The sequence below is a fragment of the Schistocerca piceifrons genome, chromosome 2 (assembly GCF_021461385.2).
Source record: "Schistocerca piceifrons isolate TAMUIC-IGC-003096 chromosome 2, iqSchPice1.1, whole genome shotgun sequence".
Taxonomy (NCBI): Eukaryota; Metazoa; Arthropoda; class Insecta; order Orthoptera; family Acrididae; genus Schistocerca; species Schistocerca piceifrons.
This window is the reverse complement of record NC_060139.1, coordinates 302,677,107-302,694,972: the sequence shown is the minus strand read 5'-3', so window position 1 is coordinate 302,694,972 and position 17,866 is coordinate 302,677,107. Positions and strand designations below refer to the sequence as shown.

The 17,866-nt window shown below is 44.0% G+C and overlaps 1 protein-coding gene across 1 annotated transcript in view; it reads left to right on the top strand.

Moving 5' to 3' along the window:
* Positions 1-17,279, top strand: part of LOC124775340 — a 531,162-nt gene extending 513,883 nt beyond the window's left edge. Inside the window, exons 7-9 of the mRNA XM_047250172.1 lie at positions 1,891-2,681; positions 11,218-11,584; positions 11,630-17,279. Of these exons, the coding sequence (XP_047106128.1) occupies positions 1,891-2,681; positions 11,218-11,584; positions 11,630-12,052 (1,581 nt within the window). The 3' untranslated portion in view covers positions 12,053-17,279. The remainder of the gene's footprint in view (positions 1-1,890; positions 2,682-11,217; positions 11,585-11,629) is intronic.
* The last annotated feature ends 587 nt before the right edge of the window (positions 17,280-17,866 follow it).

Genomic DNA, 17,866 nt, shown 5'->3' with positions numbered 1-17,866 from the left:
GATTTCTCTTACTTTATTATGATGATCATTTCTCTCTCTCATAGGTGGGCCCCAACAAAATACTTTCACACTCTGCGGAGAAAGGTGGTGACTGAAATATCATGAGAAGGTCCTGCCGCAGCGGAAAACGCCTTTGTTTTAGTGACTGCCTCCCCAATTCGTGTATCATATCCATTGCACTCTCTCCCATACTTCGCGATAGTACACAACGAGCTACCCTTCTTCGAACTTTTTCCAGTCCTCCGTCAATCCTACTTGCTGAGGATTTCACACAGCACAGGAGCACTACAGAAGAACATGTTTTCAGTGTTCTGCCAATAGTTTGCAGTCTTTGGTTTGCTTTGAACACAACATTACCTAGATCATCAATCCATTTTCTGTTATACGGAGTTGTAGTCCCTAAGTATTTATTGAACTGCACAGGGCGAATGTTACCATTGCTAGCATACTCGTTTGAGCTGCGTTGTTGCTGTTTTTGTTGTTGTTGTTCTGCTGAGACCTTGCAAGGCGAAGGAAATTCACATTTATTGGATTCGCATTAGCTTTGCCGTACTCGAAACCCATTGGCTTTGCCTTATTCGAAACCAAGACTCTTTTATTCCCCATAAGTTGCTCGCGTATCATCTCATTTCTGGAAATCGAGAATCTACTCTGTAGGAATCAACATGGATCCCGGAAACAGCGATCATGTGAGACCCAGTTCGCTTTATTTGTTCATGGGACCCAGAAAATATTAGATACAGGCTCCCACGTAGATGCCATTTTCCTTGACTTCCGGAAGGCGTTCGATACAGTTCCTCACTGTCGCCCGATAAACAAAGTAAGAGCCTACGGAATATCAGACCAGCTGTGTGGCTGGATTGAAGAGTTTTTAGCAAACAGAACACAGCATGTTGTTATCAATGGAGAGACGTCTACTGATGTTAAAGTAACCTCTGGCGTGCCACAGGGGAGTGTTATGGGACCATTGCTTTTCACAATATATATAAATGACCTAGTAGATAGTGTCGGAAGTTCCATGCGGATTTTCGCGGAAGATGCTGTAGTATACAGAGAAGTTGCAGCATTAGAAAATTGCAGCGAAATTCAGGAAGATCTGTAGCGGATAGGCACTTGGTGCAGGGAGTGGCAACTGACCCTTAACATAGACAAATGTAATGTATTGCGAATACATAGAAAGAAGGATCTTTTATTGTTATGATTATATGATAGCGGAACAAACACTGCTAGCAGTTACTTGTGTAAAATATCTGGAAGTATGCGTACGGAACGATCTGAAGTAAATTAAATGCTGGTAATGCGGGTGCCATGTTGAGTTCCATTGGGAGAGTCCCTAGAAAATGTAGTCCATCAACAAAGGAAGTGGCTTACAGAACACTCGTTCCACCTGTACTTGAGTATTGCTCATCAGTGTGGGATCCGTACCAGGTCGGGTTGACGGATTAGATAGAGAAGATCCAAAGAAGAGCGGCGCGTTTCGTCACAGGGTTATTTGGTAAGCGTGATAGTGTTACGGAGATGTTTAGCAAACTCAAGTGGCAGACTCTGCAAGACAGGCGCTTTGCATCGCGGTGTAACTTGCTGTCCAGGTTTCGAGAGGATGCGTTTCTGGATGAGGTATCGAATATATTGCTTCCCCCCTACTTATACCTCCCGAGGAGATCACGAATGTAAAATTAGAGAGATTCGAGCGTGCACGGAGGCTTTCCGGCAGTTGTTCTTCCCTCGAACCATACGCGACTGGTATAGGAAAGGAAGGTAATGACAGTGGCACGTAAAGTGCCCTCCGCCACACACCGTTGGGTGGCTTGCGGAGTATAAATGTAGATGAAGATGAAAGCCGAAGCGTTTTACCAAACGGAAACTATTTACGTTCCTTATGTTTTACAGATTCTGCAAGAGGAGAAAGGGGTGCTCGTGTCACTGGAGAGGTGCCTGAAAGACCGCTGTTCGGAACTGGAGGCGACAGTTAAGAGGCAGCAGCAGCAGCAGCAGCAACATCAACAGCAGCGCCAACAGCAGAAACAGACGGACGCGGGGGGCGGCGGCTCGACTCCCGCCGAGGACGAGGGCATCAGCTCCTCCGACCAGGAGCACTCGCTGGAGGAGCGCGAGCCCATGGTGTACGAGCTCTTCCACGTGCACAACGACACCATCCTCATGCAGGAGACCAGCGTCGACGACGGCCCCGAGCCCGGCGAAGCCGAGGGCTGCGTCGTCGGTGGCGGCGCTGGCGGCGGCGGCGTAGTCGGAGGCGGAGCCGCGGCCGACGAGGACGAAGAGACGACCATCGACGAGGTGATCGAGGAGCTGCGCAACATCATCAACGACGCGGAGACGGAGGCGTACGCGGCCGAGGCGGCGGCGGTAGCGAAGACAGGCAAGCGCAAGGAGGAGCCGCTGCTGATCGCGGAGGAGAGGCCGCCCGCCGTGGGCTTCACGGTGCGCATCCAGGCGCTGGAGCGCGAGGCGGAGATCGTGCCGGCCAGACTGCTGCCGCAGCCGCCGCGCCGCGCCCGCAGCCTGGTGCAGCTGGCGCCGCGCGCGCACGCGCACTACGTCTCCTCCAGCGCCGCCAAGAGCGCCTCTTTCTTCTTCGACGACGAGGACGACGACGAGGAGTCGCCCGTGCACTCCAGCGAGGAGGAGGACTCCGACTCCCTGCTCAGCAGCGCCGCCAGGTGAGACCACGCCGTCAGCACTTCTGAAGGCGTAGCACAGATTAGATTAGATTAGATTAGTTTTTCGTTCCATAGATCCGTGCTGAGGAGATCCTCGTGGATGTGGAACATGTCAACTTTTTTTTTTTTTTTTTTAAGCTGAAGTAACAATACTAATAGTATGAATATATACAATACATCATTTGTTTCTATTAAAAAATTCGTCAATGGCGTACAAGGAGTTGGCCAATATTAAGTCTTTCAGGCTCCTTTTAAACTGATCTTTATTTGTAACTAAATTTTTTATGTTCGCTGGCAAATTATTGAAAATGGGTGTTCCTGAGTCGTGGACCCCTTTTTGAACTAAATTAAGTGCTTTTAAGTCTTTGTGCAGATCATTTTTGTTCCTTGTATTGTATGTATGAACTGAGCTGTTTGTTGGAAAAAGAGATGTTATTTAGGACAAATTTCATTAAGGAGTAAATATACTGAGAGGCAGTAGTTAGTATACCCAGTTCTTTGAAGAGGTTTCTACAGGACGTCCGTGATTTTACTCCACAAATAATCCGTATTATACGCTGTTGGACTCTGAAAACTTTTGTTTGGCTTGAAGAGTTACCCCAAAATATTATACCATATGACATTATGGAATGAAAGTAGGCAAAGTATGCAAGCTTTTTCATTTTCATGTCGCCTATGTCTGATAACACTCGAATTGCAAATACTGATTTGTTAAGGCGTTTTCTGCAGTTCTGTGGTGTGCTCCTCCCAACTGAATTTATTATCAAGTTGTAATCCCAGGAATTTAAGACAGTCAACCTCTTCTATCTGCTCTTCTTCATACTTTATGCATATGCTGGGTGGAAACCTCTTACAGGTTCTGAATTGCATATAGTGAGTCTTTTCGAAGCTTAATGTCAGTGAGTTGGCTTTAAACCATTTATTAATATCCATGAAAATATCATTAGCAGATCTTTCTAGAACTACACTCGACATACTATTTATTGCAATACTTGTGTCATCTGCAAACAAAACGAACTCTGCTTCTGGCAGTGTAACTGATGAGAGTTCATTAATGTACACAAGAAAAAGCAATGGCCCTAAAATTGATCCTTGTGGGACACCACATGTAATTTCTTCCCATTCTGATGATGACTGATGACTTACTTCACTAGTCCCTTGCACTGACACCCTTTGTTCCCTGTTAGCGAGGTATGACTTGAGCCATTTTGCAGCACTGCCTGTGACACCATAGAATTCTAATTTATTTAAAAGGATGAGAATTCTATGGTGTCACGGGCAGTGCTGCAAAATGGTTCAAGGTTTTATTGTTAATGATTGTTGACTCCATGACACATGGAAGTTTGCGTCGGTCCTTGAGGCGCGCTCAGACAGCCACAGTCGTTAGTGCGACCGCTCGCGATAAGCGGGAAATACGGGTCCGATTCCAGGTCTGGCACAAATTGTCATGTGTCACAAACAGCTGAAGTCAAAATGCGAATCCATTTCGCCGAAGTACGAGGGTCACTCCAAAAGAAATGCACACTATTTTTGTAAAAATACAGTTTTCATTCTGCATGTGTGAAAGTTTTACAGTGTGTAGATACATCCTTACCGCTTGTTTTCAAACTTAGTTCAACCTGTTCCCGTGTGTGGCGCCATCGCAGCATGTCTTCAAGATGGCTGCTACACTTGACGTTTGTCAGAAGCAACGTGCTGTCATAAAATTCCTGTGCTGTGAAAACGAGACAGTGGGAAACACCCACAAGAGATTGAAAAATGTATATGGAGATGCTGTTGTCGGTCGCAGTACACTTAGTCGGTGGGCAAGCAGGTTACGTGATGAAAGCGGGCACGGCAATATCGAGAATTGTACTCGCAGCGGCAGGCCTCGTACTGTACACACTCCCGACAATGTGCAGAGAGTTAACGAATTGGTGACTGCTGACAGATGCATCACAGTGAACGAATTCTCACGCTACATTGGGATAGGGGAAGGCAGTGTTTGCAGAATACTGAAAGTGTTGGCGTTAAAAAAGGTTTGTGCCAGCTGGGTTCCCAGAATGTTGACAGTGGCTCACAAAGAAACAAGAAAACGGTATGCAGCGAAATTTTGGAACAGTACGAGAATAGTGGAGATGAATTTCTTGGAAGAATTGTGACAGGTGATGAAACATAGCTCCATCATTTTTCACCATAAATTCTGATGCATATGTGACGACACTGAAGAAACTTCAAGCTCGACTGAGTCGTGTTCGACCACATCGGCAAAAGCAGGCTGTTTTGCTGTTGCACGACAATGCACGGCCACATGTCAATCAAAAAACCATGGAAGCGATCACAAAACTCGGATGGACAACACTGAAACACCCGCCTTACTCCTGACCTGGCTCCCTGTGACTATCATCTCTTTGGGAAACTGAAAGACTATCTTCGTGGAACAAGGTTTGAAGATGATGACTCCCTTGTGCACGCTGCCAAACAGTGGCTCCTACAGGTTGGTCCAGAATTTTACCGTGCGGGTATACAGGCGCTGGTTCCAAGGTGGCGTAAGGCAGATGAGAGGGATGGAAATTATGCGGAGAAATGAAAATATTGTTCCTAAAGAATGTATCTACCCACTGTAAAACTTTCAAGCATGTAGAATAAAAGATGGATTTTAAAAAAATAGTGGCATTTCTTTTGGAGTGACCCTCGTATATAATGAGGTACACAAATATTTCGTCTCCGGTGTCAGTCTTCTCTACTCAGAGTAGAGCTAACCCTGTCCATCCTGAATTATTTTTTACGTATGCATTCCAACCTTATATTTTTTGTCCTCTACAGCTCCCTGTAGTTCCTTGTAAGTTATTCCCTGATGTCTTAATACACACTCTGTCAACTTCTCTTTTCTTCTCGGGACATAGACTTCAAATACACTCTCTTCCTCGCCGGTTCTCCACAAAATTCGTTATTTCTTGTCTCAGTCTACAATGCTGTTCAAAACTGAAGGATGAAAGTAACTTTCCCAAGTTGTGCCACTGCCAACTAACAATGTTCGATGATATTTGGACCATAAACAGAAAGAACTTTGCAGTACAGTACAGAGGTACACAGAAATGCGCAGTGAAACGAACAGAAACGACACTTTCAATCAAAGATAATAATTACAGTGAACGGCAGTGCATGAATGCGTACTCCGCAACGTGCTGCCGTGTTGGCCACAACATTGATAAGGAGTTACTGTGGTAGGGCGTTCCATTCCTCCACCGCCGCAGCTGACGACTGCTTGACGTTCCTTGGTGCATGTGAACGAGCTGCAGTTGGTCTCCCCAACGTATCCCACGCATGCTGGATGGGAGGAACAGGAAGGCCAATCCATTCCCCCTACATCCTCTCCTTCCTAGAGTTCCTCCACCTGTGATGTTCGATGCACTCGAGCAGTGTCATCCATAAAAATAAAGTGAGGGTCGAAAGCACCCCTGAAAGGACGCACATGGGGAAGGAGTCCAGAGTCACAATAACATTGCCTGGTGAGCGCACCATGTTCAAAGATTCGGAAGCGAGTACACCAATGCAGTATTATGCGTCGCTACACCACAACACCTGGACCACCAAAACGATCATGTTTCGCATTGTTCCTGAGTGTATTACGAGTTCCCACCTCTTGCCATGTGAGGGTACGTCCGGTATTGTCGAAAATGATCGTTTTGGTGGCCCACGTGTCATGGTGTGGGAAGCCATTATGTTGAACTGACCTCCAGATCATTGAACACGGTACACTCACAGTCAGCGTTATTGTGCAACTGTTCTCCTTCCCCATGTGCCTCTTTTCAGGGGTACACTCGGCCCTGGCTTCATTTTTATACATGGTAATGCGCGACCGCGTCTAATTGCGCAGGCAGACAAGCTCTTGGAATGAGAGGACATTCGTTGAATGGACTGGCTTGTCCATTCCCCCAACTTAAATCCAGCCGAGCGCTTGTGGAAAGCATGGGAGAGACTGGCCAAGGTAGGGTTTCGTAAGCACGAACACAAGCAGTAAGAACTCTCGCCATGTGCAGTTGACCATTATCTTGCTGTAACGTAAGCCCAGGATGGCATGCCGTGAAGGGCCACTAAACGGGCCATAGAATATCATTGATGTATTGCTGTGGCGTAATGGTGCCACAGCCCACCCAGTTAGCCAAGCGGTCCAACGCACAGCTTCCTGGAGTGGGAAGGAGCACTTGGTCCCTAGCACGAATCCGCCCAGTGGACTTGTGTCGAGGTCCGGTGAGCTAGCCCGTCTGTGGATGGTTTTTAGGAGGTTTTCCATATGCCTCGGCAAATGCGGGCTGGTTCCCCTTATTCCACCTCAACTACACTATATCAGCAATTGCTGCGCAAACAAGTTCTCCACGTACGCATACAGCACCATTACTCTACGATGCAAACATAGGGGTTACACTCGTCTGGTGTCAAACGTTCCCTGGGGAGGGGGGGAGGTCCAACGGGGCCAAACCACACAATAACCCTGGGTTCAGTGTGGGGCGGTGGAGAGGTGAAGAGGACTGCGGTAGTCGTTGTAGGGTTGTGGACCACTGCGGCTGCGTCAGGGACAGAGCCTCTCCGTCGTTTCTAGGTCCCCGGTTAACATACAACATACAATGGTGCCACAGATGAAAACCGAAGGTGTCTGCTATGAAAATAAATGGCACCCCAGACCATCAGTCTAGTCAGGCTGGTATCCCACTGCTGTCTGGGGCATCTCCAAACACGTCTTCACTGGTCACTGAGGTTCAGTTCAAAGCGGGACTTACAGCACCACTGAAAACAATTCTACACTAGTCAATGAGATTCCTGGCTGAAGATGGGCTGGAGACGCCCAAGGCGGAGATGGGATACTAACTTCACTGTCACACACCATATGGCCCACCAACCAGGAGTGATAGTCCACGGTGCCGTGTCCTTACGTAACAGGACGTCTTTGGTTGTCATCCGCAGCGCCCTTACAGCATAGTGGCACGACAATGATATTCTATGGCCCAGTTTGTTGCTCTTAATGGCAAACCAACCTGGGCTTACACTTCAGCAAGGTGATGTCCGATCACAAACGGAGAGAGTTTCTACAGCGTAACGAGACAATTAGCCATCACAGATTGATTCAAAATGACCACCAGCAGCGGCAACACACGCTTCCAGTCTGGTATGGAACGAGTGCTGCACACGTGCTAGCGTTTCAGTAAAGGCGTCCAGGCAGGCTGCAGTAATACATCATTGTATATCATCAGGTGTAGTTGATATGGCCTTGTAGAAAGCATCTTTCAGCTTTCCCTGCAGAAAAAAGTCTATAGTTGCCAAATCCAGGGAATGGGCCGGCCAAGGTACAGGTTCTCTGCGTCCAATCCAATGATTTCGAAATAATTCGTGAAGACATGCTGTAGAAGTTCGTGCACTATAGGCTGGACAGCCACCATGTTTGTATCACAGGTTCCTCCACCTAGTCTGCGTAGGAACGACTTCCAGCATCCATGGAAGGTGGTCTGGTAGGAGTTTGTGATACTTGTGTGCATTCATTGTTCTGTGGATGAAAAGCGAGGCTGTCAGCTGATGATCACTATCCCACACCACACGTTTACACTCCACGGTCGTTTCACCTGGCGAAGGCAACGTGGATTGTCATCAAACCAATAGTGCATGTTCGACATGTTAACTGACTATGATTAATAAATGTGGCTTTATCACTAAACAAGATACACAATACGTCTGGGGTATTCTGTTTTGATGCTCATCTACATAAGTTAACACGATTCTCATAATCATTTTCACGCCGTTCTTGGTATAGAGAGATGTAGCATATGTCGATGGAGGATGCACAGTGCACTTGCAGGAAGAACATTATTTCCCCCTCTTTTGTCGTCACTTGTTTCCTTCTGTTATGTTGTCTAGATATTAAACCACTAAATTTATGTAACGGGTTTAAGAGGTTGATAAATAATTCCCGAGATGGCTGACATCTATTGGGATATCTTGCCGCATACACCACACAAGAACGAACTGCGTTCTTCCTTCACTCTCCATACATAATGACGATCTCGGCTTTTTCTGCATTGGTATATCCCATCGTCCACTCACGACCTACTGCTTGGACTGTCTCACGCTGACTGACTTGCAGTGCACTCAAGAAACGCACAAGCAAACTGTAAGCAAACATAACAACGTAGTACGTAGCAACTGCGCCGGTTGAATGGCACAAACTAGTGTCAGTTTGCAAACTTTCTAAAATACGATATCTCTTAAACGATTCGCACTGTAATGCTGCAACAGACACCACTGATATTCTAATTTACCCTACTTTCATTCAGTTAATGTCAACAGGCATTGTTCTACAGTGAAGAGCCAAAGAAACTCATACACCTGCCTAATATCGTGTAGGGCCTCCGCGAGCACGCAGAAGTGCCGCAACACGATGTGGCATGGACTCGACTAATGTCTGAAGTAGTGCTGGAGGGAACTGGCAACATGAATCCTGCAGGGCTGTCCATAAATCCGTAAGAGTCCGAGGGGTTAGAGATCACTTCTGAATAGCACTTTGCAAGGCATTCTAGATATTCTCAATAATGTTCATGTCTGGGGAGTTCGGTGGCCAGTTGAAGTGTTTAAATTCAGACGTGTGTTCCTGGAGCCACTCTGTAGCAATTCTGGACGTGTGGGGCGTCGCATTGTCTTGGTGTAATTGTCCAAGTTCCTCGGAATGCACAATGTACATGAATGGATGCAGGTGAACAGACACGATGGTTACGTACATGTCACCTGTCAGAGTCGTATCTAGGCCTATCAGGAGTCCCATATCACTCCAACTGCACACGCCGCACACCATTACAGAGCCTCCACCATCTTGAACAGTCACCTTCTGACATGCAGGGTCGATGGATTCATGAGGTTATCTCCATACCGGTTCACGTCCATCCGCGCGATACAATTTGAATCGAGACTAGTCCGACCAGGCAACATGTTTCCAGTCGTCAACAGTCCAATGTCGGTGTTGAAGGGCCCAGGCGAGGCATAAAGCTTTGTGTAATGCAGTCATCAACGGTACACGAGTGGGCCTTCGGCTCCTAAAGACCATGTCAATGATGTTTTGTTGAATGGTTTGCACGTTGACACATGTTAATTGCCCAGCATTGCTACTGCAGCAGGGTTGCACATCTGTCACGTTGAACGATTCTCTTCACTCATCGCTGGTCCCGTTCTTGCAGGATATTTTTCTGGCCGCAGCAATGTCGGAGATTTGATGTCTTACCGGATTCCTGAAATTAACGGTGTTGATGATGATGATGATGATGATGATGATGATGATGATGACCCGTACTCCGTGACAGAGCGTAGGGGAACAGTAGGCAAGGTCCTAGTGGAGGTTGTTTGCCATTGCCTTCCTCCGACCGTAATGGACATGAATGATGATGATGAAGACGACACAACAATAGCCAGTCATGTCGAGGCATGGGAAATCCCTGACCCCCCCGGGAATCGAACCCGGGACTCAGTGCTCGGGAAGCGAGAACGCTACCGCGAGACCACGAGCAGCGGACATTAACGGTACAGTCGTGATATTGTTGCACGGGAAGTTCCTCATTTAGTCTCTTCCTCGTAGATGCTGTGTCCCATCGCTCGTGCACCGACTATAACACCAGGTTCAAACTCACGTAAATCTTGATAACCTGCAAGTGTAGCAACAGTAACTGATATAACAACTGCACCGGACACTTGTCTTATATAGGCACTGCCGACCACGGCGCCGTATTCTGCCTGTTTACATATCTCTGAATTTTGAGTGTGCATGCATATACCAGTTTCAGTTTCGCCTCAGTGTATTTAAAAAAGAGTATGTCTGCACAAAAAGTACACATTCTAAGTATTATTGCAACTTAAGAACTTTCAGCATTGCAGCGCGTCAGCAATCGTAAGTAACGAAATAATTATAAAAATCCGCCTCGATTGCACAAAGTACCTGGTGTGTACCTAGGTTTCAGCGTGGGTAAGCACGCCTTCTTCAGAACAATTTTATAAAACAGCTTCCCTAAATGAGCATAGTCAAAAGCTAAAATAAACACCTACAGGGGCAAGACCCCATAAATTTTTTTTTACAAATACACGGTACATATGTACCAAGTCAATAATATTACTTACCTATGTGTGTGCTGCCTCGCCCCAGCCAACGTACGATGGTCACAGGCTCTCCATTTTTATGGGGTCTTGTCCCTGTAGGTGTTTATTTTAGCCTTTGACTACTCCCATTTAGGCAAGCTGTTTTATAAAATTGTTCTGAAGAAGGCGTGGTTACCCACGCTGAAACCTAAGGTAAACACCAGGTACTTTGTGCAATCGAGGCGGATTTTTATAATTATTTATTTAGTAAATTATTGAAACTTGTTGATCGGTTAACAACAGGAGCCCCTGACTACCGATCCATTCTGTGAAAACTGCATATCACCCGGACTTTCTATTTCCGCAAGTTTGAGGCGATCAACCCTGTGTATGATAGTATGCATGAAAAGTACGGAGCGCAGCTAGTGTAGATGTGCGTCTTCTTCAGGGACCACTGCGGCACAAAGAAGTGGACAGTGAGGGAGGCGAAGTCCACGGCGGCGCTGAGGCTGAAGCTGGCGGGCGCGCCGGCCGGCGAGCGGGGTGGCGGCCGGCCGGTGCGGCGCAGCGAGTCCTTCCACCAGGTGCTGGCCGGAGACCCCGAGCGCCGGCAGCGGCTGCAGGGCCGCTGCGGCAGCTTCGACGGCCTCTTCTGCGTCACCGACTCGCCGCGCAGCCGGCTGCGCTCGCCGCCCTCCACCGCCGTGGTGCCCACGCTGGCGCGCAACCGCCACCACTCCAAGAGCCTCGACTGCATCGACGAGGGCTTGCACGCGCTCGTCGACGTGGTCCTCGCGTCGACGGCCGCCACCGCCGCCACCAGCGTGTCCGTGTCTGCGGCGGCGGCGGCCGCGGCGCAGGACCGGCGCAGCAGCGGCCGCGGCTCCACCACCGACGAGTGGAGCCTCGAGTGGGACAAGAACTACCTGGCGGCGGCCGGCGCCGGCTCGCCCTCGCTGGCAGCGTCGCCGCCCCCGCCGCCCATCGCCATCGTGCCCGTGTCGCGCTTCCCGGCCGCCGCAAAGCGCTACCCGCCCGACGGCGCCAGCAAGCCGCCCGTCTACCTGCCCGCCGCCACGCGCAAGAACTCCTTCGACGCGCCCTTCCTGGTGCGCGGCGGGCACGGCAACGCGGGCCTCTACTCGGGCCGGCAGGCGCTCTCCAGGGAAGCCATCGCCAAGCACAGCGCCAGGGCCCGGAGCGCCTCTTCCGCCGGGGCCACGCCGGGCCGCAAGGTGTCCGTCAGCGTCAAGGTCACCGACCTGCCCTCCGGACTCTACTAGGGCACCTTTCCCCAGCATACGAAAACACAGACTTCAGCACCACCTGTGCGTCATTTGTTTCTACACAACACACCATCATTTGTTTCTGCATCTCGAATTTTGATTTTCTACCAGTGTGTTGCTGTTTCCCACCTGCCGCGGAGAATATGTCTTTTTCCCACATAAATCGTGCCCGAGATAGTCGCCAGCAGGGACAATCTATAAGGATAAGTCAAAAAGTATCAGTGTTTATTTATGCCAGCCACGATTTTCTTTTATTTATTTCTAGTACGACGCGTTTCGGCAAATGATTCTAATTTTCGAGTGCATTCTTTCGCATTTATACGTAACATTTTCGATGTGTGGCATGCTGCATTATTCTGTTGTAATTAGTGATGGATATTTATATACAGTTAATGACGAATTTGCAAAAGGAATTTTTTGACTTGCAGTTTGCTTGTAGTTATTTCATAAACAAACCTATTGTTTTTACAGTCACAGACTTTACAACCATTTGCAGTAGAAAAAACAAAACAAAATTTATCTCCACAACATCTTTAGTTTATTACAACAACATTACAAAATTAGCAATGGCACAATTTTCCAACGTAGTCACCCTGCCCTCAGTCCTCTCTTCCACAAGTTTTTTTTTTCATTAAGGACGGCTTCCTTTACCTCTTCATCAGAAGTGGGTCTGCAGCCTTTTAAACCATCTTTAAGTTGGCCACAAAATGTAAATAGGGCAGGACGAAATTAGGCCTGCGTGCAGGATGCTCCAAGCTTCAAAATGCATACTCTGAAGAGTTAGTACGAGCAGCGATATGTGGACATGCATCATCGTGCAAAACAATAACAGTATTTGACAATAAATCTTTGCATTTGGATCAAATTGCTGGCCTCAACTCATTGCAGAGCATGTGACTGTAACATTCACTGTTTACTGTCGATTCATTTTCTAGGTACTGTTCCAATGGACCCATTCGTGTGTCAAAAAACTATGAACATAACTTTTCTAGCAGAAAGTTTACTCCTGAATTTCTTTTCGGTTGGAGATCCATTCCATCTTCCTGTATTTGCTGTCGGGTTCAGAGTGTTTACTGCCAGTGGAGATTCATTTCAAAAGCATTTCCATTTCGTTAGCATGATGGTCTAGTAACTGCTGGCACATTCTTAAAAGGCTGCACTTGGGTTCTTTATTGATTTGTTTTTGGATCTATTTTGCACAGACTTTATGCAAGTTGACCCTGTTATGAATGATGTCTCGTACAGAACTGTAACTAATGTGCAGTTGGTTTTCCACTTCACTGACAGTCATATGTAGGTTATTCAAAACCAGGTCACAGACTTGCTCAATATTGACATTAGTAGTTGATGTGAAGGGACATCGTGCACTTTACTTGTTCTTCATCCTCACATGGCCACTTCTGAATTGTTGAATTCACTTGTAATCACTTTGCCAAGCCTGTCCTGAAACTGTTCTAGGTTTTTAAGCTCCTGGTATACTTTCTGAAAAAAAAATATTGTGGGACCTTGGCCCTAACTGATGCAAATGGAGAGTAGTGCAGCCATGTTTATTTTGCAACAGAGCAAAGAAAACTGATGTGACAATGTACAAGTAAAGTGAATGGTGCCATCTTGTGGCTGGCAACTGCATTAAGCTGTACCGCTAACCAAAAGACAATTACAAGGAACGTGCAGATACTTAATGACTCACCCTAGTAGATATTCATGTATTATCAGACACTGCTAATTCAAAGCCTGTACAGATAATAAGCTGTACCTGAACAAATTGGAACACTGAAAATATGAACCAACAACTACTCAGAATTAGTTTAAAAGAAAATGTCTAAAGTGTTGCACTGAAAACAAAATCAACTTTTGTGTAAATCATTTATTTCCCAAAATGAAAAAACAGAAATCCAAAGGACAAAATTTGATCCACAGGCAAGCAAAAGCAAAGCTGTCCTCAAAATGTTTGGCGTAATTCTGCAATGCTCTATTAGGCATAGTCCTATTGGAAGTAGTAGATGCTTGCTGTCCTCTGGCCTCTGGAACTGTCTTATGCAGTCAGTTACAGGTGACTGTGCAGTTTAATGTGATCTGTGAGCCATGGTGCAACTTGATATTTTTTCACATTAACAAATGACTTCTGGAGTTGAAAGAAATTCTAAGAGGCCTGTCACAATGCTTTGTACATGTGAAGAAGGAGGCTTGTATTATGTGGCAAAATCCATAACAAACTGTACATCCATAAATAAGTTAGGTGTAATGAGACAGTTCCCGTATCAGTTGAGGTCTAGGGTATATTAGCTCCAGCAGGTCACTTCCAACTATATCACTGTGGCATTCAATCCAGTCTTTGAATTGGTGACCACTTCTTTTGTACAGATAATAAGCTGTACCTGAACAAATTGGAACACTGAAAATATGAACCAACAACTACTCAGAATTAGTTTAAAAGAAAATGTCTAAAGTGTTGCACTGAAAACAAAATCAACTTTTGTGTAAATCATTTATTTCCCAAAATGAAAAAAACAGAAAATATCATTTTCACCTTCAGAAGGAATATGTTTCAACAGGAACTCAGATATAGATTTTTAAGTTAGTATTTAGTGATTTGTGCAATATATTTATATCCAGCTGTTTGATGTCTGTAGGACCAGCAAACAGATGCATTTATTCGCAAACAACTGCTTATCATCTTCATTGCAAGTGTGTTAATATTGAATTGTCATTCCTATGTTATTTCCCATGTACAAATTTCGTTATGCCCCTCTGTTCTCTTATTCTTATGAGTAAACAACTGAAAATCACCATGCACTGAAATCTATGCTTTCTGTTGCTATGTAGCTCCTTCCACAACTTTTGCATCCTAGGTACTCTATCACTGTACTTGACTTATAGTCCAAACTGTTTGCCTGTTTGTATTTTGAACATGTGTTCCTGGAAAACCTGCCAATTTTGCATGTATTATTATTGCTGCAGTATCTATTTGTCAGTTACTGTACTGATGAATGTCATGTCAATTTTGTGCTCTATCCTGTAACAGACTAAAGTGATTCACAGCCAATAAGTAATGATGTGAAGATCACATAATGCTTAAACTTTCTGCCTGGTATGCCTTTTGAATTTCCTCTTCCTAGCTTGGTTCACATATGTGACTGAGACACCCTTGTTTTTCTCCTAATGCAGTATGAATGTTAAAATTATTCTTGATGATAAATAGAGATTTTATGGAGCTACAATAATAACAGCCACATTAGCACTATGGAAGAATAAGCAATGTGTAGTCATTGTCGTAGATAGGAGAGTTTACATTTTTTTGAATGAAGAAGTAATGTAGACCTACTGCAGTTAAAGCAGAAGAAGAAACCATTGTTTATATATTTGATCTGATGATTTACAGAAAGAATCTTCTCTTTCAGAAGAAGAAATACTGATTTCCTAACATTTTAGAAAGTGAATCGTGCAATATATTTATACATTACATATATAGTGTTAATAGTGAACTGGTGGAATTTTGTATAATTACCACACTTTTTAATCACTTTTTTGGGGAATTATGTTATTTTGATGAGAACCTGACCATGAAGTACATTAGGCATCTTTTCAAAGAACCTTCACTCAAGACATTACCACAAATAAAAAGAATCTGTACCTGCTTCTGTCAAGATATTTCCATGACATTACATTTTCTGAACAAAAAATCAGAAATTTCTGAAATAAGGAAAAAATATTTTTTTGCATCTTAAATAAATGAAACCATGTATAAGTACCTGTTGCATGTAGACTCATAGCATCTTTTAAAACACATGAGACCATTTTAAGACTCTATTCTTATTTTATACTTTTTAAGTGATTTTCTGTGAATTTTCTGCCCTACCAAGTTAATTATCCCTTGATGATTGTCAGCTTATTTTCTTATCCTGTCATGTGTTCTATATTACTTTGCATATTTTCTCTATTTCATTTGTTCTCTAAATTTGTTCTGTAATATTTCATTACTACCTAAGTAGTCCTTCATCTTGTACATCAGTTGCAAATTACTCTTTCTCATAATTATGATATGATGACTGACCTGACACCTACAACATGTTGTTAACATGGAAATAGTATTGTCCTCCTTTCTCTCCGGAGAGAGCCGAATGGAGTTCCAAAAAAACTGTGAGCAAATAGTAGTCATGAAACTGACACTGCAAAGTCCTGCACAATGAAATTAATAACTATTAGGAATTGTAAAAATTGGAAGCAGAAGAATCTAAATAAAAATTCAACTATATATGAAAGTCTCTTCACAAATATTCAGTGCACAGTAAAAATAAAGGAGTGTGTAGGAACAGTTTGTCCATATGTATGTGTCAGAAAATCGCAGTTGCTTCATCATATAATACTGAATGGGTGCTTTTTTCCCTTGTTTTCCAGAAATGACATATTTAGACTGCACTCTCTTTCCTCCTCTTACAAATTTCTAAGCACAGAAAAAAATTTTCATTTCATGAGTACTTAATTATTTTCACAAGTGAAATATTTAAATAATTCTTCTAACATATGAATAAAAAGTATTTCTGTTTCTCCTTAATTTTATGTGTGACAGCCATTCTAATAATTTGCATTTATGAACTACCCATGTTTCATTCTATTAAGAAAGCATTATTATTGAAAAAAGATGCCAATTTTATCAATATTTTTTATATTTTGTACTGTGTACAAGCTTTACAACAAGTTGAAAATTTTATATATTTCCTTTATTTGATGTGAGACATTTTTTTCCTTTGTTAATATTTGTATGGCAGTTTTTTGACAGTTTTCCATTACAGAGTAATTCTGGCCCAGGAAAGAATTTTAGTTAATATGCTGACCTATTATAAGATACTAAAATGTAAGCAGGTAATTATAACTATACAAGTATCAGTTTAATGGCTTTTGTAAATTTTTGAAGAGATGCCAACATGGTCAGCTGTCTGGGATCTTCTTTATCATTCCATACTTGATGCAACTATATTAAGAAATAGCTTAATGTTTATACACTGGCACTGCATGTTTTGCTTCACAACAGAAGCAAAATTACTGGCATCTGCTGTTTGAAATCAATGAAATATTACCACAGCTGATATGGTTCTGCATGTTATCAGAATCATACACAGTCAAATTTAGAGTTAAGTAACACATTTGCTTTACTGGTGCAAATTTATCTTTCAGACACTGTAATTAGTAATTTTTATTTGTACATAGTCTATGAAACAGTGTGATCTCAGATTACATTTTAACATGATTTAGATCTTTTGTAATGTGTCACATTTTCAAGAAAAATAAAGGAAAATTGGAAGTAAGAACCTGTTATTGTTTATTCAGTTAGTTCAAGTACATGCAACTAATAAGCTTTTTACACATGTGCTGCACCTTTCCACAGCCCTTCATTGTCATCATAACTTCATACTGCAGCAGTGTTGTGTATCAATAAATAACATTGTTGATAAAATTACAACATGTACCAATACATGAGCATTGAAATGACTGATACGCTGCTCGTATATGAGTAGCCTAATAGCAAACCGGGAAATCTGTCTTCCCCATCAAAATTTAGTTAGCGATTGAGTCCGATAAATAATTTTCTGCTCTTATTATTGTTGAAGTCCATTTGTTTCCTAAATGGAGCTAAATATGAAAAATCACATGTTGATACTCACTATTCACTTCAAAAGCAAGCACCACACAAGATCGTGATGTCAGATTCAGACATTTGCTGAATAAATTAAATGCGAACCAATGTACACTGTATATTCACATGACTTCCAAAATCAGACAGGTTTCAAAACATTTTTTTCAGTATTTGGT